The following is a 17,402-nucleotide window of genomic DNA, read 5'->3' on the forward strand; positions in this document are numbered from 1 at the left end:
TTTGCTGAATATGAAAATGTTGGATGCACTGAACGGCATAAGGAGGCGGCAGATTTTGTTGAGGTGAGCTTCATTCTTCTTGTGAGAGCAGATCACTGATGGGCGAGATAATTGAAAGAAAAAAACACTCCTGGTGAGCAACCAAGCCTCCCTTTAAATCCCCATAATCACTGGGCGCGCCTCAGCTCCATGCTTCGTGCTGCAGATGGGCGTCGAGAGCTGTGATAATGCTTCCTCTGTCAAAACATATTAAGGCGGTGAGCTGGCGCTGCTGTGGGCGAGCTGTCTGCTTGTGCACAGCATAGCCGGAGAGGAGGAAGAAGTCTAGCCAATGCCACTGGCAGCCTCACACACAGGAGTGCACGCATGCACTCGAGCGCCGCACACACAGGGATGCTTCTGCTCACCGACTGCTGTTTTGCCAAAGGCTGTTTCGTGCAAAAAGGCTTGACTACCCATTGTACCGGTCACAACCTTATGTTCTGTTCCAGAAGTGAAGACGACTATAGGAATGTTCACTTGTGCAAAACGACAATGCCGGAGTGAAAGGTTGATCCGAAATGAAGAAAAAAGAAAAAAAAAAGAACATCTATTTGTCAAAATGTTTCACGACCTGAAAAGATCAGAGAGGAAGCAGTTGAAGCACCAAAAAACACTACTTCAGATTGTGCAGCGTCTACTCGTACCGTACTGATGCAAGCAAAACCCCATGTTTACTGCTGTTGTTTTGTTTTTCTGGTACAGCTATCATTTCCCTTTGAAATCCCTCTGAAAATATGCTGCTTCTTTTATTAGGCCACATTAATGACAAACGGGCCATGTTCAACAGCTTCATGAATAAAACAAACTGCTCCCAGCATGACGCTGCGCCAAAAAGCAGTGGTGTTGTCATCCTCATTTGCATAAAACAGAACAATCAGATTACATTTTCCGCCTCATTAAAATAGATGGAGATAGACTCGCTTAACTAAGTGAACATCTGGAAAATGTAACAATTGGATAAAAACCTGCAATATTTTAATTTCTTCAACAACGGTGTAACTGACAGAGCAGTCTACCTTCACAGTTTGAATAAATAATGGCCTCCTTGATCGCTATTTTTTTTGGTTTGTTTTGTTTTTCATGAAGCAGAGATGCTTCCATGGATCATACATCAGCCTAATAAATGTCATTGCTACATTTAAATCATTCTTATTTATGTAACAGTTGGTTAATTTGATACTGAAATGATTAACAAGAAAATCAGAGAAAGAAACTATGTCACATAATATCATTATTGAGCCATTAAGATCAGGAAATTGCATTATATATGAAAACATGTTACAATATACCATTATAAACTTATTGCAGAGTATTGATAATCCATCTATAGTATAATATATAAAGCCTATTTTAAAAGGCATCTGAAGCGTCAAAGCCTGACTGAAAAAGTCATGAGCAGTGTAAAAGTGTGCAGAAATTCCCTGAATTAAAACAGATTATATCAAAAGACAAAAATTGTTTGAAATGCACAGAGAAAACTGCATCAAAGTAAACAGACTGCAAGTAATTTAAAAACATCAGGTGATTATACAGCTGAGTTATTTGAAAAAGCTGCTCTTTTCTAAAACAATGCTGCAAATCTGTGATCACTGAACCAGATCATATTGATTATGAAACATTTTCCTGATTGCCTTGGCCAGGAGAAAATCAAACAGGCATATAAGCACAGCAGCACAGAAAAAAATCAAAATACAAATAACAGACACCAGCGAGTGATCGTTAATCACTATTTAGGCTTATTAAAATCAAGTCAGAGGGAATATGATGCAGCTGTAGGATTTATGCTTTGCGTATTTGAGAATCTCTGAAACAGTGGAAGACACTGGCCTGCAGTTCCTGTACAATCCTCCATGTGGAGCTGCACATCTCAAACACAACCCTCACAACACTGGAACCCCCTTACTCTGTGCTGACAACCCCATGCAAATGCTTCCGTCATCACAGCTGCTTATTAAAGTCTGACACGCCAACTCCACCGATGCTAATTAAGTTGGCAAGACAAAGCACGGGAGCTAAACGGCAAACGCACCAGAGATTTCCAGGCACACAATGCAATGGCCCAGAAGAGAAGGAAATTCTAAAGGGTAAATGAAATCTTGTTTTCCTGCGTGCAACCCCCCTTGACGATTCTCCCTTGTGCAGTCTACCTTTAATTGTCCATCCCATTTGAGCTTTCCCTCTGAGACTGGTGCACACAGCAACTGTAATGTTCCAAATGATTTCATAGGAAGACCAATAAAAGCCCTTCAGGAGAGCAGCGCTCATTCTTTTCTGCTCCAGTATGTTGTGTCACTTTTACTATTGCTGCCGCTGTGTTAGGGGGAAATAAATCTGAGCAGAAACTGCTGAAATGGAGCCCTCTACAAATTGAGCTTTTCAGGGACGCAACGCCTCGGCGCGCTCTCATTTATGGCGTTCACACGTTCCAGTTTGCGCTCATGGCTCCTCAGAGATCCCCGAAGAATGCGACAAAACAGACAGTGAAGTGGACAACAAGTCGTTGGCTTCGTTTGGAGAATAAAAACCCACAGCATGTAAAGGCACACGGCCGCTCTGCTGCTGATGAGAGTGGGTCTGGCGTCCTTTAAGCGTCGCCCACCCACTCTGCGCTGATGGCGATGACTAATGCCACCTATGGTCTAAATTGCAAGTTCTGTTTGCTAAGCGGAAATGTGCATGCCGCCAGCAAACAACACTCATACTTTTAAAGCGCATCAGGCTTTTAGGTGAGATGACGTCTGGAAACTGTAAGGTCTCAGCTTGAGATGTAGAATGTGTCATGATGTCGAAGGTGCTTTTTTCTTCCATCACTGCAAGCTAAAATAAAATAAAAAAACAGAGAGGTAGCTACAGTTTTGCCATTTTAAAAGTTTGTAAAATGATACCATAAGCTAACAGGATTCCATTTATACTGGATAAAAAGATCAGCCTGAAGCCACAGGATGCACTATCTTCACACTGCTCTCAATTTGTACAGCTTTAAGAAAAGATACGAGCAGGATTTTTGGAGTTGACTGCAGTGTGAGCCTGTTAGTCCTCCAAGACTTATTGGACTCCCTCCTCTTCATAGTGTCACACATCACTGTCTGCCTCCTTTCTCTCCAGGCCTTTTGTCCTCCTATCTGTCATCGACTCGATCCTACACTTTCCCCCCCTTTCTCTGGGTTTTTGTGCTCCTTCTGTTCCTCCTCTTCCCGTTTCGTCTTTGTTCTCCGTCTTATCAGCCCCCTAAACTCCCTCAGATGGAAATCATCCAGGCATCAAATCCCACTTCTGCCACGGAATCGGTGCAAACAAACAGCTGCTGCCAGTATCGCTGCACAATTATTGTCTCATGTCGTTCTATTCTGCTCGGAGTTTGGGCAGATATTGGTCTCCAATATCTGCCTGGATGGGGGGGAAAGAAAGCTATACAAGGATGCCAAGAGGTGCAGCCCCCTCATATCAAAGCTTTCGATTTACAACAAATTCAGCATCAGTAGAAAATTTGTGGCTGCAGAAAATTCAGCAACTTTATGAGATGCATCAGAAATACACTGTGCTGCAGAAAAAGCTGTCACACTGGAGATAAAAGACTATCAGGGCACTGCGACTGACTGATCCACATCTGAGACTAGCTGTTTGACAGCAGATCCTGCGTCATCGTCGGATCGCCCCTTCCAAGTGCCACTATTTGACTCTCGCGGAGGCGTTAAGAGTCGATTTGGTGGCCAATTAACACTTCTCCGTCGACATCACTCTCAGCAGCATCTTGCCTCGATTAGAGGAGGAAAAACCCCAACATGATTAGACACATGGAGGACAGATAGATGTAGCTCATTTTCCTCATGCTACATTTTCTCTTTGCAGCACTGTCGGCGTGTATGCAGGTATTTGGTGGCTTGTTTCTATTTCTGACTTTGACTGAGGTAAGCCCCCACCCCTCCGCTGGCTGACAGACTGAGAAGAAAACCCACACACACACTCGGATGTATAATCAGACGCTCACAGGTGCACACAGCAGCGTGCACACACTCGAGCACATACACGAACACCTGCGCAAACAATACTTGCACGCACACACACACTGACTGCTTGTCAAACCCATGACTTCGGTGTGATTGCTCCTCTTCAGCACCCACACAGCCAAGTCGTCGTTATGGCCCTCTGACACCCAACCCTGGAGATAATGACAGCCCAGGAGGGAGATTCCCCTCCTCCTCCTCTTCCTCACGCACACATCCACACTATACACCCACGTCCACACCGCGGACACAAATAGACAAACGGAGAGGCAAGGACACACTGACTCTGACAGCGCAGAAGGGCTAATGCTGCTGGAGCGTCGCACACAGACAAACTTGCTTTTGCCCACAGATGTATGAAAACACACCAGGAAACACATCCAAGCGCCTTTCCACACTCTGTGAGCTCCCATCAGTGCAAAGACACCTTCTGCTCTTTATGGGACTCGAGGACACTACAGCCAAACAGCAGCCGAGTTGTTCTGGCTAAGTGGGAGAAATAATACCCTGGATTGCGGAAAAAATCCCCAGTTTAGCCATATTAGCTAAATTATGTAAGCAGAACTGGGTGGCAATAACACTGCATTCTAGTAATGAGATTTTGCCATATTTTTGCATGCGACCATAAAAGTCGAACCATTTAACTTTTTGCTTTGTATAAAATCAGACATTCTCAGATGGTGGATTCCCATAATGGTTCACAAGATGATTATCATGCTGACAATGAAGAGAAAAACTGAAGTGTGCAAAGCTCTTAATATTTTCAGACTTTTTACAAGAATTTCTTATGAAGTTTTCTGAACTCCAAAGAAAGTTATGTTTAGAATAAAGTGCCAAAATTGAAAACTTCACAGAATCTATGCTCAAAATCATCATATTTCACCAAGATTATTACCTCCACCAAGGAGGTTATGTGACACCCGGCATTTGTGTATCCGTTTGTCAGTCTGTCTGTTAGCAAGATAACTCAAAAACGTCTGGGCAGATTCAGATGAAATTTTGAGGGCATGTAGACTATGGTAAGAGGAAGAGCTGATTTAATTTTGGTGGCAATCCGGAAATGATCCTGGATTCTGGATCACTTTGAATTTTTTAGTATGTGGTCCAAAATAGGACGAAAACTTCATAGGTTAGTATGTCGTCCAACAAATAGTAACAAGGTGTCCAGACAGCTCAACTGGTTAAGAAGGTGATTTGTAAACAGAACTGTCAGAGACGCAGGTTCGATTCCAGCTCATGATCCTTTACTGCATGGGTTTCCTGTTTTCCTCTCTATCCTTGGCGGAGGTCTGCACTCTCTGAGTGCTTTTCTAGTTTTAATCTGCAGTTCTTATTAAAAAATAGTATAAAAAATTAACCGTTTGCTCTAACTAGACTCTGCAAAAAATATATGTGCTTATTGATGCAAATATGAAGCCATTAGTGACTCAGTTTTGACCAACAGTGATGTGACAAATAATTAAGACTTTCTGGCTAAACTACACAACGCATTTGCACGAAGCAGATAAGAGACAGCTATGGAAACAAACACTAAAATGTAAGTAGTTAAGCATGTGTATTTAGTCCAGTCCAGTTGTTCCAGTATTGGGTACTACCTGTGGGCATTTAGAAAGGCATCTTGACTGCATTTTGTTTTCCAACTTTTGTAAAAAAAAAAATTTAAAAAAATGAAATAAATAAAAAGAGAGAGAGAAAATCTTTATTTTTGCTACTAAGATTCATAGCATTATAACTTTTGCTATACTGCACAGAAGACATTTTTGGGTTTTCTCTATTTCTAGCCATGATTCTGCCATTACCATACAGGTGAAGGACTTTATATTGCAGTGAAAATAAGCTCATAGTAAGTAAAAATATTGCAGCAGTTAAAGTTCTTGGAGGTAAGAGGGTTAAACTGGTTGAGTTTCATTTTTTTCAAGAAAGGTCTGTGCAAATAGATAAAAAAAACACACACACAGACTTCAGTTTAAGGATAGTCAGAAACATGAATAATTCAGATATACATTTGGCCTGCAGATTTTCACATCTAATAAAAGAATATGCAGGTGTGACTGTAAATGCATGAAAGAGGAAAAGGAGAAGGTAACCTGGGATTTTTTGGAGCTCATTTGTAGGCAGCACCATATTTGAACCCACTTTTTCCCCCAGTTCTTCAAATGAAACTGCTCACAGTTTGAAATGTGTCTGAAGAAAAAAAACATTTGGAAACGACTGCATTAAGTCATTCTGGGCAATGCTGCAAATCAGCGAGGAGGTGTGCTTTATGGAAATAAGTGACATTTAAAAGATTTTTTTTATGTGTTAAGGCCAAGAAACCTGAGCTGCCAGGTATTTGATTTGATGGATGACAAGATTCATATCTGGATATTGAGTCACACAGTTTCTTATTTGATTAGTTATACAAATCAATAAATCTCAATATTGGAATTTAAAGTGACAAGCACTTTATCTGGATCATTTGCAGGGTCGCCTCCTTGTTCAGCGGGCAGTAGTAATAAGTATTTCTAAAATACACACTGTAAAGTGAAACTTCTATTATCATTTATACATAATTTGATCATCGTTTCATACTCATTTACCCTTACATTACTTTCCCCCCCTAATCTAATGTGTGCCTGGCAGAACGGTTTAATAGATGCATCATATGTGAGCTAAACAGTATGAGTTTTGTTTATAAGGTCACAGAGGGGCCATTGAGGAGCCATATGAGAAGCCGTTTTTAAGAAGCGCCGTCAGATAAATCACAATTTAATCGGCACGGTGCCAAGAACATGACATTACCTTGAAGACAATGAATAAGAAAATAATACACACACTCTGACACTCAGCAACCAAACAATTCAGCCATCAGCCCCGGACACACGGGCCATGAAGTCACACCATTTGACCAATCAGATCAGAAGCCCCAGCTCGCGGCTACCTACCCTCAGATCATTTTGCCGTCAATTTGGTAGTGAGTGCAAGATGAGCTGGAACTGAGGCTGAGGAAAGAGACAGGAACGAGGAAAATGTGGCTGATGATGGAGTTGCAACAACTACTCAATTAGGCATCAACTATTGTCATGATTAGTGAATTTAAGTAATTTTTAAGAGAAAAAAGTAAAAATTCTCAGATTTTGACCTCTTAGTTAAATTTTTTTCTGGTTTCTTCAGTCCTCTAAGGGAGCAAACTACAATCATACAAGAATAAGTTTGGGTTGTGGACTAAATGAAACATTTCAGGGTGCCATCTTGAATTTTGGGAAACATTATCAACATTTTATAGCCCACACAACTAATCAATTATGAACTGCGATACAACACGATAAAAATAAGTCTCAGTGGCAGCCCAAGTTAAAGAAGATCTTCGACAATTTCAAATGATTTTTTTTTTAAATTTTACTGGTACTGTGTAAAACATAATGAACAGCTGCGACAGCTTCCAGAAGAGACTCAACCAGCCTCCATCCCCCACCACCATCCATTTTCTTCTGCTTTCCAGAGTCAGATCACAGTGGTAGCAGACTGAGATGTCCTTCTATCCAGCCAAACCACAAACAAGATTTTAAGAAGAGTAGGCAAAGTTAAACTTTATTTTCTTGCAGCTATGCCTCATTAAAATCAATATTCTGTTTCATTGGCAGGGCATTTGTTTGTTAAATAATAAAAATAATGCATTTAATTTCTTGATTTAACATGCACAGGCTATTTAGTATTGGCATTTAAAACAGCAGTGTACCTATTAAAGCAGTAAGATGTAGGAAACTGCATTGCAAGTCATTTTACAGCAATATTGAACTAGCTATTAAACTGAACTTTTGAATTATCAGGCATCATACATTGCAGATTTTCCTAATATTGTGCAGGACTATTTTAATAAGGTACATATGTAACACACACAGCCCAAGGAAATTAGTTACTCTGTCCACCATCTTACTATAAAAGCTGTCCTCTTACACGTCTTTTTTTGAAATAGCAAAAAGGGTTCCTGATCTTTTCCATATTGTGCTATATACCTATTTTAATCAGCAATCTGTTCGTGTTTTCGTTTTTTCCATGACACCACTTTAATGATGAATTTTACCTGATTTTTTTAAAACCTGCCTGGGAGTCTGTCAACCCACGGCTTTTTACCCTGAAAACCCACTATGACGGATGCAAGGAAACAGATGCAAAAGGCCATCAGGGTGGAGGGGGGGTGCCGATTCTCCCTCCGGGGCTCAATTTGTTTCCAGGCTTCACACTCGACGAGGCATCAGCACAGGAAACAATCAACATTTCAACCCATCTCAAAGAACACGCAAAAGATCGATCAAGAAATAGAGCGTCTCCAATGCACAGTGACATCGTCTGTTTGAATTTCCACTCCAGAGCTTGGCAAATAGTAATTACTCTACAGTTGCACAAGAACCAATAATGGCATAGACTAATACCACACACTATACATAGGTGTGGGTTCAAGTCTGTAGTTTCCAGGCTCTTACACAGCCCTAGCATGCACTCATACACACTCAGGCGTACATGTGTTGGTAGCCCAGCAACAAGCCCTAATCACCCTCTGCAATTGAATAGTGATCAGCAAAACAATTCATAGGGGACACACTGTATGAAACATTCACACAAAACACACAGACACGCACTACACGCAACACAAACTACACACGCAACTTCCTGCAGCTCGAGCGCCATACCTCAAGGTCGACATGACACGTGTGTACACATACTGTACCTCGACTGCATTTCCAGGTATTCAATAAGCCGTGTAATCTATGCTGTGAGCTAGTGTTTCATTATGTGGCTCAAACCAAGTCAACAGGATTTAAAAAAAAAAAAAAAAAAAAAAAAAAAAAGCAATAAGCATGTGAGGTCGACTGCAGAGAAATTACTGCATCCTTTGGGAAAGGAAAAAGAGTGGTGGTGAAATCCTCAAATACTGAAGCACTGCTCTAAATGTTATGTGCACACAAAGGTCCCACCTTGATATAAAACATACTGACATCAGTTTGCTGCAGGGAGCCCCAGAGACACCAGGTGAGTGAGCACAAAGAAAGAAAGTAAGAGTGAGTGAGACAGAGAGTGTGGTGATATTTACTGACATGTAGAATCCTCGGCTGAAAGTGAATTTTTACAAGTGATAATATTCATTTTCCCCTCCGTAACAAGATACCGATCAGTGAGCTAATCATGACACACAAGAAGCCGTCTGCAGAAGGTTATCGACTGTTTCAGCTTCTGCTGATGAGTCTGCATTTGAGAGATAACATACACAAGGTTCACTCAACCTCAGATAAAGTTATAAAACCAGCAGTACCATTACAGGCGGCTATACAAATCAACATGGCAAATATTTAAATTAGGCCCCTGGGGAATGGTGCACCAATAGCGTATCTCTATGATATATGAATAAAGGATGATACAAAGTCAATACAATGGGATGCAAAGGTTCTGAAAATATTAAAACCTGAGGAAAAAATTTAACTGCAGCTACAGTAGTTGAAAGGCTGGTAAAAGTAGCTTTTTGGATGAGCTGACTCTTTCAGTTGAAGCTGGACCACTGTCTTTTTGTTTTTCTTTGTTCTGCTTATTGACAAAGCAGCTTGGGATCCTCAAGGCTACAATCTTACCCGATTACAAGTCAACCGTGTCTAATGTTAGACAACCTCGGGGATCAGGAGCCTGCCGATATTAATGGACTTACAGCGGTCCTCAGAAGTTCCCTTAACAAACAGCACTTTGTTTTATCTTGAAATTAACTGGCAAATCAACAGGGAGTCTATAAAACACTCAATCTGATCTTTGCCAGGAGTCAAGTGTCTGCTGATCCTTTAGTGAGAGGGCTTCATTTCAGCACCACGGAGAGCTCCGCAGTGCTCAGCTGTGGCCGAGGCAAAATCTGCCCCTCCTGGGCGGTAAATAGCATCTGCTAGTCTGCTTCTCCAACCGTAGCGATAACTTAGGAGACTCCCAAACACTCCAGCGCTCTAGTGACTGTAGCATCAGTCAATGGCTGGGGTAATTCATGCTCAGTTTAGAAAAAAAAAAAGAAACAAACCATCCTGAGATAAAGAACAAACCTAGTCAAAGCATATTTTGTGTGTGGTTTTCTTAGTTTAGTAGAAAGCAAAGCAAACACAGCATCAGCTTTGGTCAATCCCTTAGAATCCCATTAGGAAAGACAGACTTTTGTTTTGAATTTACTCAAGTGAAAATTAAAAAGGTCAAATTCATTATTTAAAGGGCCAGTTTACCGCTTCCTTTGTTGTTTGTTTTTGTATAAATAGTCCACAGTGCAGTTCAGTCACAAGGTCTGTACAAGTAGCAAGACTCCTTTTCTACTACAAAGCCTCTTACGCCTCCATTTCTATTTCTATTGCTCTATCCACCTACACATAAAAACCATCAGCTGAATACCAGTCCCGCCACATCTCCGAGGGGCTGTTACGAGAAGTCATTCTGGGAAATGTAGGAAACAGCAAGTAGAGGTGGACGAGGCAGCTTGGAGGAAAGTAGACGCAGCAATATGCACTGCACACTCAACATAAAGCAACTCCTGGTGTGATTTTATAAGTATCTAGGGAGATTGGAGTAGAGTAATGTATGCACACTCGCACACAAACACTCAAATGCTCCTCAAGGAATAGCCTTGGGCTGCCACTTGCATGTTAAAGTGCATAAACTAGCAGCGCTTTTCATACTACCTGTCATCATTCTGAAATGTCTGGTCCCCTAGCAGCAAGTCCCTGAAGCGGTAGCGGGGTGGAAGAGGAGGCACCTCTGTATCCACTTCAGCCATCTTGAGAGCAGAGATGTCCAGAATAACGCCCGAGTTACTGCTGTTGTTCTTCTGCAGGGTGTCGGTGGAGGGCCTGCGCGACCAGAGCGACAGGAGAAGCACCTGTTAATCAACGTGACTGCTTTGGTAGCACAATAGCGAGATTTCGAAACGATTTTCCCCAAGCTGGCAACAGATCTAATAATAAGATAGTTTGTATATACCACGGATAAGAGGGAGTGCCCGAAAAAGTCGATTACTGGGCTGAAGATCTAATGTTCTGGGAAGTGTAAGGGCAGTTACGGTTGTATAATAAGTAATCAATACTTGTTTGCAGTGAAAGCTCTTATTGTTCAGGGGGATTATGAAATATGCTGCACTGAAATCCCCGCATGCCAATTTATCTATCTGGAACAAAACAGGGCAAAAAAAAAAAAAAAAAATTGGGTTGTGAAACGAAAAACATCTATTATCTGCTCCATTAAATTACAAGTAAACATGTCGTGTATTTACTGAGGATGACATGCCACAGTGAGAACAACTGATTGCGTTTCCATAATGACAAGTCTTGCCCCAGCTATTTGAACGGTTCTGCTTATGAGCTTAAAGACAGATTTGTGAAAGAAATGCTAAATACGGGCCTTATTCTCCGAGTCAAAACCTGTCATGCATAACAGTCTGAACTGGATGATTGGATGTAACCCACCTATTTCACACACACGTCATGTATTATTAAACTAAATACAAAAACATGTACAGTTGCGTGCATTATTTTAAAAAAATGTAATTTTTCCACCATCAAAGTGGACACAGTCAGCTATCAACAGTGTGAAAACACAGCCCACGTACTTATACGTAACAATGTGTGTTGATGTGTGCGGTACTGGCTACGTGTCCCTGTGTATGTGCTGCATATGTGTCACAAGTGGTGGAAACTGAAGTGCTTTAAATTACCTGTCACCATGGGAACTCGATGATCTGCGTGGAGGACTCATGACTGCCTCTTGTGGGGGGGCTTTGAGTGACATGTGATAAAGAGAGGGAGGGAAAAAAAAAAACAGACAGTGAGAGAATTTAAACCAACTTCTTAAAAACCCACTTCTTTAAGACCTAGAGAGAATGTAATATGATGGCACTGGCTGCACTGTTTCACGGCTTAACTCCTCGACGAGTTCGACAAGCTCGCTCCAACTTGCCGCCCGTTTTAAACGGAGCGGGATTACACCGCCAAACTTTAATGCACCGGTACAGATGAATATTAATGTGCTCACATCTCTAATTAAAGGTGTTTTATTATTTATGGGGTGCGAGTGGAAAGAGGCAATTCAGACAAATCAATCAGTTAATGAAGACACACTAGTGAGCCTTTTAATTTACACAACTACAGCGAGGAAAGACTTCTTATTGAGATGGAGATTAAAGACATTTTCAGAAGCAAAAGAGAAACAGGGGCACAGGCATTTCTACCATACCTTCAATGTATGTACAATATATTAATGCATGCTGTCTCTGCTCGGTGTACGCGCTTCTGCTAGACGGATTCCATGCTGAGCTTTCTTTACAGCTGTCCAGCCACAGGGTTCTATCTGCAGATCCAGCTGAGATTGCTTTGACTTCCTGCTAAATCATCTACAGAGGAAATAATAAGTGGGTAATACAGAGCTATGTATCAGTGTGTGTGTGGTCATCATAGTAGAGTGAGTGTGGGCAGCCTTGAGTGGGCTAATAGCACCCAGAGACATGCTCTCCCTGATTAACAGTGAAAGCTCAGACCCTCAGAAGTGCAGACACAGGAAGGAGAGCGAGACAACGAATAAGTGTGCTAGGGAGGAGGAAAGAGAAGGAAATGAGGAAGTAAAGGAGGTGAAAGCAAAAGATCAAGGAGTACATTGTCCTTAAAGTGTTCTTTACAGTAGGAGAAAAGAGGTGTTAAGGAGAAGCTCATGATCAAAAAGGGGGATGACAACTTTAAATGCAACATGCAAGTAAAATAAGCTTTTTTTTTTTGTCCCCACAAAAACAGAGTGTGCAGCCTTTGAGAGCTGACTTAATGGATGAGACTAAAAAAAACCCACAATAACAGGGAACAGAGTTGCTCCCGGTTAGAGATGGTCTCCACTTAATGGGAAAGAATAACATGGGATCCAGACCAAAAAAGCAGATGGAGCGAGGAAAAACAAGTGCAGAGAAGCCATAAAATGGATCTCTAGATAAATACAAAGAACCAGAGTGAGAAGAAGCTGACTTACACAGTCTGCAAGAATATGCAGTCTATCATGGATGACAAAAGGCACATGCAAGGCTCACCGTCCTTCAGATTAAAATGCACAGGGCAGGTACCATCAGCAATATGTAGATGTAGGGTTCTGCATTTTTACACATGCATCATTTTAACAAAGGTTAAACTCCTATAAACAGTTGTCATATTCATAAAAATTAGGGGAAAATGTTTATAACAACACAAAATCAGGCTGCAAATGTATTTTTACTTACTGCAATCAAGTTTTGAGAACTTGAACTCCCATAAATTTAAAAAAGTTTACAGAATGACTTTGTGTTGTAACGATCAAACCCATATTTATTTACTACTGTCACATTTACAGAAATTTCAGTTTTGGAACTCTTTTATAAGCCAAACCAAAACATCTGCAATTGCATCTGGAGGGTGGTGCAATGCATTACATTATATATGACCAGTTAAAACAGAAAAAAAGGAACAACAATAAATCACACTATCTATATCATAAGTAGAGCTTTAAAAGGGAATGCAGAGGATAAATCAACCTCAAAATTAAGAAAATGTGCATTTGTCCCAACCCAAAATACAAAAAGACCTGAAGATTTTTAATATTTACATATTATGCATGCATTTTGTGTTGTCTTCACCGTATAATGATGTAGAAGAGGCACAAATTGGTTTTTAAAAATGGAGCAAATTGAGTGCTTAATGCTCCAAATGCCCTGGGAGAGGATGCCAACACCCTTGATTGATGATACAAGAAAACTCGCTCATTTAACTTCTTCAATTTCAGTTTGGGAAGAGCATAAATCAGCACAAACACCACTCCGAATTGGTACACACAGGATTAAGTAAATTTAGCAACAACTGGGAGTAAAAGTGGCCAAACAAACATGCTTATACAGCTTCTTGCTAACTTCTTTCTTTACCTGGCTTGTGTTCCCGTTTCTCACCGAGGTCCCATCATAGTAAACGAGGCTTTTGGTTTGGATAAAGTCCACAAACTGCCCTCACAGCTTTGCCTGTGCCACAGAGGATGTTTCCCAACAACGAGTCTCCGCCAAAGCGCCGTCATTATCGGAAAGTGGCAGTTAGAGAAATGGGGGAGGGAAGTCAGGTGGCCTCGGAGTTACCTTAACGCTTCAGTCCCTTCGAATAAATCCGCTGTCCGGTTAAAAAAACATGAATTCTGACGAGCTAGCTTCCTGCTACAACAACTTAGCTAACTGAAAGCTCGATCTTTTTAAAGGTTTGAGGAAAATTAGTGCCGGTGCTTAACGCTGATTGGCTGCCGCGCGTTCGAAGCCTTTGTTAATTTATCGCACACCTTAAATATTTAAATATCAATGCGCGAACCCGGAACCCCGTAAAAACCTTCGCTGTCGCTTAGCAACAACTTTGTTTGCAACGAACTACATCGCTCGGCGGAGGGAGGACTCGGACGTTATTTTCATCAGTATCACGCTGTGTTTTCAAACTTGCCACTTGCCTTCTTCTTTTTTAATTAGCACGTAATCCCGTGAAGCCGTTTCCCAGCTGCTGTTACGTAACTACCCGCTGTAAGTACCCCATTCTTCTCCGCTCTTGATAATCTGAACCAAGGGCATCATGCAGGCTCCCCTCTGGTCCCACATGCTTCATCCCTGTCAGCATCAACATCCTCTCCTCCCAGGACCAGGAGAAAGGAGGAGGGCACTGACTTCAACCTGAAGTCACCTCCTCCCTTCTTCCACCGGTGCTTCGCCATCTACCGGGCAGCCGCGAAATAATTCGGTGTCTTGCGGCGTCTGAATCTGACAGGAAACTTCTCATTAAAAGAAAAGGGCTTTTAGTGAAATGAGTGATTCTAACAATAGATACTGTAATTCTATGTTGTCAGAGCCCATTGTGCGGAGTGCAATTAGATTTGTCTGATTTGCAAAGTTGCATGGCGGTGGTTTTTTATGGAGGCACATGAGATAAACAGGGCTGCTTCTTCTGTTTTTGTGAGAAACATCATGGTGTGAAATCTCAGTCCAGTGTATGTACACAGTGTCCTCATCAGTCAGAGTCATCTGGTGGCAAGAGATGGCAAGTGCAACTTTGCTTCTACTTGTGAATGATGCACTGGTGCAGCCTTACATTTACATATGAGACAGAAAAACACATCAGATCAAGGCTTTAAATGGCTTCTGTACACATTTTCCTTAAAAAAAACAAACAAAAAATCTAACCAGACCACATGAAAACACAAGTTATTTATTCATTTTCTCACAATTGCCCAACATCCAACATCAATCATGGAGCACACGGTTACATGCAAAGTCTTGGCAACTTCTACTCACAAGACACAAACTACATATATATATGATTTCTTTTTTTTATCTTGAAAACATACCTGCAACAGCTCTTTCCTCTGCTATTTGCCTCACAACTGTCCCCCTCAAGTTGAAAAAAATATTCATTCTGTACGCACAGAGGCACGAGTGGGAGACACCGCTGGCTCGTGGTTGTCTCTGGAAAAGCCGTGTTGCTCTGTGTGCGTTCCTTGTGCTCAGCCTCTCCACATTTCAGCCCATTATTCTCCAGGGGAAAGAGCTCTGAGCGTCATCATTTTAAAGCCCACACAGCCAATTATGCTTTCCCATGCCAGCAGTCAGATCTCACTCACTCGCTCATCTCGCCGAGGATCTCGATTCCCACAGATTTCTTTTTTTCCCCCCTCCTCAACTTAATCAGTCTGATTTCGTTCCCTTCGCAGCCTGTTGTATGTTTTATGCCCTGCCTGCTGGGTGGATGTTTGCACAAGCCCGGTGATGAAATATAACAGAATATTTTCTTCTTTCTGTGGCTGTGGGTCATTTACAGTAGGATGGCAGCACAGATATTCACATGAGCCGATCCAGTTGCAAAATATGATTAATATTTTAGAGAAATTGACAGATGCGGTTAAAGCAGGAGGCATGGCTGATTACTTATAAAGCATTCAGTGCACTTTACAACTATCACCTACCGAAGCATCATTCATTATCCAGCAACCGTCAACAACATGAGCATATTTTACATCCAAATCCACAACTTTCTTCATCCAAATACCTGCATTTTAACCTTCCTTTAATCATTTCTGCCTCATACCTGTTACTTCACATTAACATCTAATCAGCACAGTTGTGAATTAAATCTCAATAACTACAAATAAATCACTTAAAACACCAGCTCGCTTTGTCTTATCTGACACTGTTGTCATCTAATTCAATGTCACAATCACATTCAGTCTGTATCTTGAAGCCTGTCAGTCCTAAATTGGGTCTAAATGCATCCTGAAATCCATTTTCCGCTGATTCATCTCTATTCAAATCGACAACTTTGTACGCTAGACACATAAAAAGAGCCATTACTTTAATGGTAACCTGGTAGCCTATAATGTGCTTTAATTTAATGCTTCGCAGTCATTTTTGCAGCAGCAGTTGTCGGCATCGACTAATGCAGCCGTGTCTCATTTTTTGGAGTGAACTCCTCAATTATTCAGTCATTAAGCTGCCTTGCTTGAACTATATCACAATGTGTCCTGAAGCCTACATCCATTAGGCTGTTTCTCTCCGACACTTCTGTCCTGCTCGTATAATACGAGCATTGTCGAGCCTCAGCACAGCACAGCCACTCTCCCTCCTGGATGCTTACTCTTCATGCTTCCAAAGTGTCTAAAAACAGATGGAGAGGGAAACAGGCTCAGACAGTGAAGCACTCAGATTCAGCGAGCAGCCTGAAGGCATATATAATATATAAGAGCCTTACATGAGCTCGGTGCATGAATCATAAAAGTGACTCTGTGCATTTGTCTGGCTATCAGCAACAGTCTGTCTTGATTTAGGGTATTTCTGTCCTAGAAAGCGAGGCAGTAATCTGTAACATTCATTAACGTAATGTTACGTTTAAATTTTAATGTGGACAAGATGAGGCTTTTGTCTTTATCTTTAATATCATTTTTCTGTAAATGTCTTGCATGACTTTGATCAAAGTTTTACACTCTCATCTGCACCCTGTGTAATTTCACACTAGATACGATTGTAAATAATTTAAATGTCTGCATCATTATATTATGAAACTCTCTGTTTTACAAAATAAATGCATATTACGTTGAGATATATCCAACATATTGTATGTTTTGCGCTGTTTTATTTAAGGTCTTGTGCTTTCTCTGCCTCCTCCACGTCATTACATAAACTACAAACTGTTTCCATTTAATACGTTTCCATTTTGTAGCTCTCTGCTGCTAATTGAATGACTCAATAATAATTCCGCTCATAGCTTGTTTCTTCAAGCGTAACGACGTTATGGCTTTTATGTTTCCTGCAATTATAAATATGTCCAAGCTTTGGGCATAATA

At 41.2% G+C, this 17,402-nt stretch overlaps 1 protein-coding gene across 17 annotated transcripts in view; it reads right to left on the bottom strand.

Moving 5' to 3' along the window:
* kcnt1b (potassium sodium-activated channel subfamily T member 1b) overlaps positions 1-15,788 on the bottom strand; it is a 105,104-nt gene extending 89,316 nt beyond the window's left edge. For 5 of the 17 annotated variants that reach the window (XM_022202983.2, XM_051950955.1, XM_051950951.1 and 2 more), the window contains exons 1-3: positions 15,414-15,783; positions 11,752-11,812; positions 10,724-10,891 (exon numbers count right to left, since the gene is read on the bottom strand). In XM_022202983.2, the coding sequence (XP_022058675.1) occupies positions 10,724-10,891; positions 11,752-11,812; positions 15,414-15,480 (296 nt within the window). In that variant the 5' untranslated portion in view covers positions 15,481-15,783. Of the gene's footprint in view, positions 1-10,723; positions 10,892-11,751; positions 11,813-13,965; positions 14,739-15,413 lie in introns of those variants that run through there. The other 12 variants (XM_022202989.2, XM_051950958.1, XM_051950950.1 and 9 more) reach the window with 7 other exon arrangements.
* Positions 15,789-17,402: the final 1,614 nt, after the last annotated feature.

This window comes from Acanthochromis polyacanthus, chromosome 7, assembly GCF_021347895.1.
Source record: "Acanthochromis polyacanthus isolate Apoly-LR-REF ecotype Palm Island chromosome 7, KAUST_Apoly_ChrSc, whole genome shotgun sequence".
Classification (NCBI taxonomy): domain Eukaryota; kingdom Metazoa; phylum Chordata; class Actinopteri; family Pomacentridae; genus Acanthochromis; species Acanthochromis polyacanthus.